Source organism: Panthera leo, chromosome B4 (genome assembly GCF_018350215.1).
Source record: "Panthera leo isolate Ple1 chromosome B4, P.leo_Ple1_pat1.1, whole genome shotgun sequence".
NCBI lineage: Eukaryota > Metazoa > Chordata > Mammalia > Carnivora > Felidae > Panthera > Panthera leo.
In genome coordinates, this window is record NC_056685.1 from 102624659 (window position 1) to 102633578 (window position 8920).

An 8920-nucleotide genomic window follows, 5' to 3' on the forward strand; every position below is an offset into this window, starting at 1 on the left:
CTTGATCAAATATTCTGTACATATGGGGCACCTGGGTGTGTCAGTCAGTTAGGCATCTGACTTCATGATCTCACAGCTTGTGGGTTTGAACCCCACATCAGGCTCTGTTCTGACAGTTCAGAGCTTGCAGCCTGCTTCAGATTCTGTCTCTGTTTCTCTCTGTCTCTTTCAAAAATAAATTTAAAAAAATTTTTTTTAATTAAAAAAAATATTCTGTACCTAAAGGCCAGTCAAAAACAATCTTTGAAGTTCCTAAAATTTAGGACAGATTCTGAGGTCTTTTAAAAAATACTTATTTTGAGAGAGAGAGAGAGAGAGAGAGAGAGAGAGAGCACACATGTGTGTGTGTGTGAGACAGAGAGAGAGAGAGAGGCAGAGAGAGAATCCCAAGCAGGCTCCGTGCTGTCAACACAGAGCCCCACATGGGGTTCAATTTCATGAACCTCGAGATCATAACCTGAGCAGAAATCAAGAGTCCAACGCTTAACTGACTGTGCCACTCAGGAACCCTTGCTCCTGAGATTAATTTAGATATAGTACTACTATTTCAGTTACCACAGAAAGCTCATAAAAGTGTTGCCCAGCTACAGAAAACGTACACGAAGAAAAAATTATATATATGTGTTGTGTTGTTTATATATTTTATATATTATATTATATAAACACATTATATATATATATGTGTGTGTGTGTGTGTTTAATTCTCTGCTGATTAACAAAGAAAGCTGTAACTACTAATCATCAAACATAATGACTAGATTTAAGAAAACTTTCTTCTTCAGATTTAAAAGATGGGGCACCTGGGTGGCTCAGTTGGTCAAGCGTCAGACTCTGGATTTCAGCTCAGGTCATGATCTTACAGCTGGTGAGACTGAGCCCCACGTTGGGCTCTGTGTCGATAGTGCAGGGTCTGCTTGGGATTCTCTTTCGCTCTTGCTCTCTCTGCCCCTCCCCTGCTCATGTGCACGGATGCATGCACATGTTCTCTCCCTGAATTTCTCTCTCACAAAATAAATAAATAAAAATCAAGAAAATTAAAAAACACACAAAAATAAGATACCTATCATAGTGGTAAGTTTGAGCTTTGGAATCAGATAGACCTGTATGTTAGAACCCCAGCTCTGTCGTTTATTATCTTGGTAATCTTGAGCAAGTGAAAAGGGATGCTGTGAGAATTAAATAAAATATTGGTTGTAAAAGCATGTACCACAGGGTTCCACATATAACAAGTCCTCACCAAATGTTCACCAGCCATGTCTACTTCTTAATAAAACACTGTGATAAGCCATGGCTAATATATATCCAATTCCAACACAGAATAAACTCAAAAGACTGTTGGAGGTCTTCAACCTTTCAAAGAGGTCTACCAAAATGCCAATACTCCATCTTTTCAAAATGATTGTGGAACCCCATAAACTTTCAAAGGAAAAGTAGGGGTGAAAACAGTATTTTTCAGGCAGAAAGGAATGAAACTACCAACTTCGGGAACTCTCAAGAAGTAATATAGTAATGCTATAGCAGTAACATATTTTTCTATATCCACTATCTCCCATAAAAGTCATCTTTCGGGACACCTGGGTGGCTCAGTAGGTTAAGCATCTGACTTCAGCTCAGGCCATGATCTCGAGGTTCATGAGTTCCAGCCCCGCCATCAGGCTCTGTGCTGACAGCTCAGAGCCGACAGCCTGCTTCAGATTCTGTGTCTCCCTCTCTCTCTGCCCCTCCCCCATTCATGCTCTGTCCCGGTCTCTCAAAAATGAATAAACATTAAAAAAAAAAAGTCATCTTTCTACTCATCTCTAAAAAAATCATCTAACTAGACTTTTTTTTTTTTTTTTTAAGAGATTTTATTTTTAAATAATCTCTATACCCAGCACGGGGCTTGAACCTACAACTCTAAGATCAAGAGTTGCATGGTCCACTGACTGAGCCAGCCGGGTGCCCTTAGACTTAAAATTTTAAGTGCAAGTACTTTTACTATGTGAACAGCATTTGTAAAATGTGGTAACAAATTTCTTCTATTGCATCTCGTGCTTCTACCTGGCTGTACTAGAAAATGCTCAGTCACAGCTTGCAATCACACTAGCTGAAGCACATGAAAGATGGGTCTTGGTTATGACACTTCAAAGTCAGACCACAAAACTGTTGCCAGGAAGCACAAAGGCAGCAACGGCAGAGAAGACATTGTAACAGTAGCAATGTGGGCACTGGTGTCCTACCCGCACACTCCATATATGGCTAGGGTTGTCCATTTATTTGCAGGAAATGAGGGGCCAGTTTGGGGTTAGAAGTTTTGTTTATTTAGGTGGGTTTTTTTTTTTCTTTTAATGGATTTAGGATGGTTTCAATAAAAACTTTTAAGAGCCATCAGCATAAAGTGTTACAGTCTTTCTAATAAGAAAATTATGTAGAGAGAGTAATTTATACTACACATTCCTTAAAATAGATATTATTTATAAGTGATTCAATAGATTTTTCTAAGATCTTAACATCCCTACCTCAAAAAACAAACAATAAACTCTATCTTCAGTTTTAAACAGATTTCTCACATATAGCCATTACACTATTCTCTAACAAGAGACTCAGTATCAGCTGCTTCCAATCTCTCTTCCTTTTGGTTGGAAAACACTTTAAGTAGCCCTATTAGAATACTTTTAAAGAGAGTTACATTTCAGATTACGATTCAGTGAAAATGCCTTGGCTGAGAAGATTGAGCACTTAAGAAAAGACTGCACAAAAGTACTCCTTTTACTGTCAAGAGGGGAACCACATATTTTTACAAAGAAGCTTCAAATGACTTCCTTAGAAGTTGATAAAATTTGTATTTTAAGAGCAAAAGGACTGAATACTAAACTTATCTGCAAGTCTGTGTTTTGAAAAGTAAAAGGAGAACTTCATTTTAAAATTATAATAGTCCAGAATATGGATCTAATTCGATTTGTATTCTTCTGGAGGACCTAGTTCAGACTCCTATAAAGAAAGTGACAAATCAATTAATGACTCAACTCAATATTTTTCTATCACTTAACCAAGATTTAAACTGATTTAAGATTTTTTATTACGAAGGAGGTTAATATTAAGAAATTCTTTAAAGCTCAAGATACTAAAAAAATCTGCACAGAATATCCACAACAAAGATTTTCATTTGTCTTATAAACATGTAAGTTCTACTGTGTGTAAAACAGTAAGTAGCGGATGTGAAGTGTTTTAAAAATTTATCTTACAATATACGGATAAGTACAAAACTTCCTACTTATTTTTTTTTTTTTAATTTTTTTTTTTCAACGTTTTTTATTTATTTTTGGGACAGAGAGAGACAGAGCATGAACGGGGGAGGGGCAGAGAGAGAGGGAGACACAGAATCGGAAACAGGCTCCAGGCTCCGAGCCATCAGCCCAGAGCCTGACGCGGGGCTCGAACTCACGGACCGGGAGATCGTGACCTGGCTGAAGTCGGACGCTTAACCGACTGCGCCACCCAGGCGCCCCAAAACTTCCTACTTATAATACAAGCTTTGTATCTCGTATAAAATACAAATGAAAAAAATCTTTAGTGAGTACCTACAATGTGCCAGGCTCTGGAAATACAAAAATATGGGAAATTGGGGCCTTATAGTCTATCAGGAAAGACAAATTTAAAAACAAACACTATTCAGCAAGAAGCGTTTCAATAGCAGCAGAAAGGCAAAATATAAGGAATAATGAGCACCCCAGAGAAAAGAGTGCCATAGTATTATACAAATTCAAAGGACAGAAAGATCCCTACTGGCTGGCAACTCCATTGAACCCGGGAGAATAACTAGGATTGTGAATGGCAAAGAAGGAAGGGAAGATATTCTAGTGGCAGAAAAAGTATTTCCATAAGCATGGAAATAAAAAGGTAAAGAGTAAAAAAAACGGGACGTCTGGGTGGCTCAGTTGGTTAAGTGTCTGTCTGACTTCAGCTCAAGTCATCATCTCACAGTTCATAGGTTCGAGCCCCGTGTCCGGCTCTGTACTGACAGCTCAGAGCCTGGAGCCTGCTTTGGATTCTGTGTCTCCCTCTCTCTCTCCCCACCCCCCCCCCCCAAAATAAATAAGTAGGCATTAAAAGAAAGTAGAACACAATGGCGATATATCAATTATAAGCTAAATGATGAAACACTTTGAGCTTAAGGAGAGAAATGACACAATCAAAATGATACTGTTAAAAAATTATCCTGATGAATATGAATATGCTGGATTGGACCAGAGAGCCAGGGGAGGCAGATAAAGCAATTAACCTATTATTATACTCTAGGGATAAAATAAAGGTATGAACTAGGTTGTTAATGAGAGTAGAGTAGCAAGGAAAAGAACTGATTGGATATATGTAGACAAAGAGATAAGTAAACAATAACTGAATTTTAAGCCTGATCCAGAGATTAATGATATCACTGTAAGAATCAGAGGCATTAATAAGAAGAGTAGGCTTGGTAAAGAAAGATTTAACTTTTATTTCAGGCTGAATTCAAAGAAATTCCTGACATTGATGTAAAACTGTCTAACAACAGGTACCTGGATACAGGTAATGTCTTAAGATATGGAAAAAAAAAAATACATATATATATATATATATATATATATATATATACACACACACACTAATGTTAAGTGATAAAAGTAGATTATAAAACTGTATTTCAGCTATGAAAATCCATGTGTGAATAAGAATTCTTTGAAGAAATCACAAAGGTAAACGCAAATACAGTAGTTGCTATCCCATGACAAAGGGGGTGAAACTCTATTTACTACATTACTACTTAAATATATATTTTTAAGTAGAGAATCACAATATATTGAGTAATATTTCATTTTAAGTCAATACTTCATTACTAGAAAAATGGAAATGAGGGACTGGAGCTCTGCAGAAATGTGAAAACTGGAAACTGACTTGGAAGTTACTGGCACAGAGGAAGTAGATATAATTTTAAGGTAAAAATCAAAGGTTAAACTCAAAACTGTTGGAAGAAATCTCAGTCCTGCATTTTATGCAAGTATCAGTAGGACTCAGCAATAAGGCATTTTATAGAAAACTCTTTACTCTCCTAAAATCTATAATGTATACTGAAATATACAGGTAGAAAACTGTACTAGGTACCTATAAAATCAGAGCTGATTAATGCCCACCAATAAAAATAAAAATCTACTCTAGACTTCAGTTCTAGAAAATCAGAAGTTTATTTTAACTTCAGTACTATTTAGTATTGTTTTCTAGCTCTGGGAGTCAGGGGGAGGAAGGCTATTCCAGAGACCAAGACAGGAAATTTGACACGAAACACTGCTTTTTTCCAATATGGATGACATACTTCTGTACAAAAAGAATAACTGAAAATTCAGTATCTTTTGTAACTTTCAATGAGAAAGGACATTCAACCAACAAATTTTTAAATATAAGATGCTAAATATTAGATTAAGTATATTTAAGGGTTGTGAAGTTTCTAAAACTATCCTGACAGTGAAATTTAAGACACTTGACTAAAACCAAAAACATAAATATTCCAAAAGACTAACCGATAGATAATCTAGCAAAAACATTTTAGGTATTGTATCATCTTTTGAGAGGTTAAATTAAAAAAAATACTATTGTAGGGCTATTATATCAATGGGTCAATTTTAGGTTTTTTAATTTAAGTATTTAAAAAAAGCACCATTCAAGGTATTTCTTAAAAGCTTAAAATTTTCTTGTGATTCTTTTTTTTAAAAAAGTTGTATTTATCACCTTTGCACTGTTGTTCTGAATTTGCCCAAAGCGAACTCCTTGTTCTCACAGTCACAATGGGAAAAAAGTACAAGAGTTGATAAAAGAGAAATGAGAGTAGAGAAAACACGATAAAAATTTTAATGCTTGATATTTTAAAGACTTTGGCTTCACTGACATAAGCAATGTGCAGATAAAATTACAAAAAGATACTATGCAAATGATTATGCATAAACTTCGAAATTTCTGCTTAACAAGCTTCTCAGCTAAAACAAAATACCCAATAAAGACTACACCTACATGTTGCCAAACAACTGAATTCAGTTAATCAGGAAACATTGATAAGTCTGATAATTCTTGCAACATGTCCAAATTGAGAGGGGGAAAAAAAAAACCCTTAAGAAGTCTGTGATGGGTATTTTCTCTTCCTACCTAAGCCAATATTAATATTACATTAACGTAAGTATTAGAAAATTTCCTCTTCCTCCAAGCAAATACAATTGGGTTCCTCCACAAATATAATAACTTTAAATTTCTATTTGACAATTTTAATAAAACATATTGATGTAAACCATTATCCAATTGTACCCTGACCTCAAGCATACAATAAATGTCTTTCAGAATCAATTCCGTACTAACACATGCAAATTACACTTGAAAGATACTTAAAGATTCTTCATCTTACATAACCACATTTTTATCATTTTTAATGGCAAAAGTTTCTTTCATTCCCAACACCATGTTTTTAGAATCTAGAATTTGCTATGCTTTAAAATAAACCTCAGCCAAATAAAAACCATGCTACACATTAGAGATTCTAATGACACAGAACTCAAGACCACACTATATTTTTACTGAGTTCCACACTCTGAATTCCAGATTTGTCCTGCAACTTGTCAGTCATTTCAATTCATCCAGTCAACTTTGTAAACAAAGGCTATAAGCCAAGTTTGATATGAGAATTCAATTAAACTTAAAACGGTCATCATTCACCAAACAGGAAGCAGCAAAAGGAAAAATGCCATCACACACCTCTTTTAAAAAGGCAGTGGGGCAATATGCATATAATACAAAGCCTTAAGTTTCAACCTCCCAAACAAGTTTTTGTTACAGTATTAAATAAAACACAGCTATGATCTTCCATACATAACCAAGGCAACTTTGAGATGGTCTACAAATCTTTTCACCGTAAGGGGAAGTTATTGCTGTAAAGTCGTTTTCTACGTTAATTCCAATTGCCCAGTAAGAAAATGGAAAGAGTGTATGTCCTGTCACCTATTACCATCACTTAAAAATTGTTTTTTTTATGCAGAACTCTACGTGGTTGTGTTGCTTTTGGCCTGTTAAAGGCAAAGCAACATTATCTCTGGATTGCCAATAGTTTCTCCTTATTTGGCTAACATTGAGAGATCCCAATCAGACTACTATAAAACTTTAACATGCACAAAGCATCCATTTTGAGAAAAGTTTCTGACCAGCTTTCTTTTTATTTTTCCACCCCCAAAAGGAAAATCAGAGCTTGGTAGTCGGCTCTGAAAAGAGTGCCCCGTGTTTATTTCTCTCTTTCTAAACCCCAGTGCACACCCCAAGACGTGGGGCTCAAGGATCTCTGACACTGCGGCAAACTCTTCTCGGAGAATACACTTTAGTACGTTCGGGTCCGGCAGTGGGCAAGCCCTTTTGAACCCTTCCTTACCGTACGCACCTCCCTCCCCTCCCTTTCACCCGGTGCAGATCAGCTAATTACACCCCGTCTCCCCCCTCCCCAATGACCAACAATAATAAAGGAGAAAACAGGAAATCGTCTGCTCAGGCACTCCGCTTAGGGCTCTTGATTACTATTATTATCATCATCATTTGTAATCAAGCCCTAAAAACTACAGCAAATCCAATGCCCACCTACAAGCCAAAGACGTCCATCTGCTCAAGTGTCCCTAATGCCCTCGTCGGTTGTTTTCTTTAGCATCCCCCGTCGTGCAAGTATATCATTGACATCGGGCCCAGGTACAAGCCCAGTACACCCCCCCCCCGTCTCGACCCCAACTCGCAGACACACGTCCACAAATAGACCTGGGGCCCCAAGCCGACCACAGTCCCTTTTTCCTCTGCCCCGGAAATCACCCAATTTCCAACTCCAACATCAACTAGTCTGAAGGGGGCCTCACGCCAGAAGCCCTCCCTCCACTAGTTCTATCCCTCCCACCCTCCCTCCCTCGCGGGAAGCCGCCCCCTCACCCCGCAGCAGGGAGTCTCCCGCCGCCCCCAGCCTCCGGAGGCCGAGAGCCGAGAGAAGGCCCCGGCGGGAGGCCGACGAGAACCCGCAGGGTCAGGACAGCCAGCGGCAGGGTGCACAGACCTGGTGCAGGGCAGTGAGTCCGTCCACATTGGCGTAATTGATGTCGGCGCCGCGGTGCAGCAGCTTGAGGACCTCGTCCGTGTCGCCGCTGGAGCAAGCAGCCAGGAAGACGGCGCCATCGTCGAACTTCACCTTGGTCTTCTGGCGCTTCACCACGGGAGGCTCGAGGTCCGTCTCGGAGCCGATCCAGCGCTTCAGCTGCTCGTTCCGCTTCTGCTTCGCGTCCGCCATCTTCATCCCCTCTCCTGCCGCCGGGTCTTCTTATCGCGAGGGGGAGGGAAGGGGGAGGCGGAGAGGGAAGAGAGGGAAGGCAGGGGGTGTGTGACTGTTTCTATGAGTGCGGGCCAGAGGAGGGCTGGGAACCGGGAGGAGACGCTCGAGACTTCCAGTATCCCACAGAGCACTGGGGCGGCGCGCCCGGCCGAGCGGACCTCCCTTCCTACCTCAGAAGCCCTCCCGCCCCCAGCCCGGCCACCCGTCACCGGCGGCCAATCTAACGTAACTTCGCGAGATCCGGACAGGGAGGCGCCCTTCGACCAGCGCGCATGCGCCCTAGGCCTGTGCCCGCCCCAGGAAGAGCGCTCGCGCGAACTGCGGCGGGGGCGGCCAGGCCACCGGAGGGAAGCGGGTGTGGTCCAGCCCGCCTGGGCGGCGGGGGCTGGGACCAACCTGGAAGGGCGGAGACAGGGAAGGAAGGTTGTCCCGCCTGGCTGAGGGCTCCTGGGTTCCGGAGGCCAACAGTCGGTCTTTACGGCCGAACTGCCTCCAGGGCTGTCTGAGCTCCTCGGAGTCGTTAGCTCTGGGCGGAGGATTTTCCTATTGGCTGCGTTATTTGAATGGAATGGA

At 40.4% G+C, this 8920-nt stretch overlaps 1 protein-coding gene across 6 annotated transcripts in view; it reads right to left on the reverse strand.

The window, feature by feature from the left end:
* Positions 1–8571, reverse strand: part of PPP1R12A (protein phosphatase 1 regulatory subunit 12A) — a 160717-nt gene extending 152146 nt beyond the window's left edge. For 3 of the 6 annotated variants that reach the window (XR_006204963.1, XM_042947242.1, XM_042947247.1), the window contains exon 1: positions 8075–8571. Coding sequence is in view for 5 of the 6 variants with exons in the window: in XM_042947242.1 (XP_042803176.1) it covers positions 8075–8311 (237 nt within the window). In the remaining variant the exon portion in view is untranslated. The remainder of the gene's footprint in view (positions 1–8074) is intronic. The other 3 variants (XM_042947243.1, XM_042947241.1, XM_042947244.1) reach the window with 1 other exon arrangement.
* Between the last annotated feature and the right edge of the window lie 349 nt (positions 8572–8920).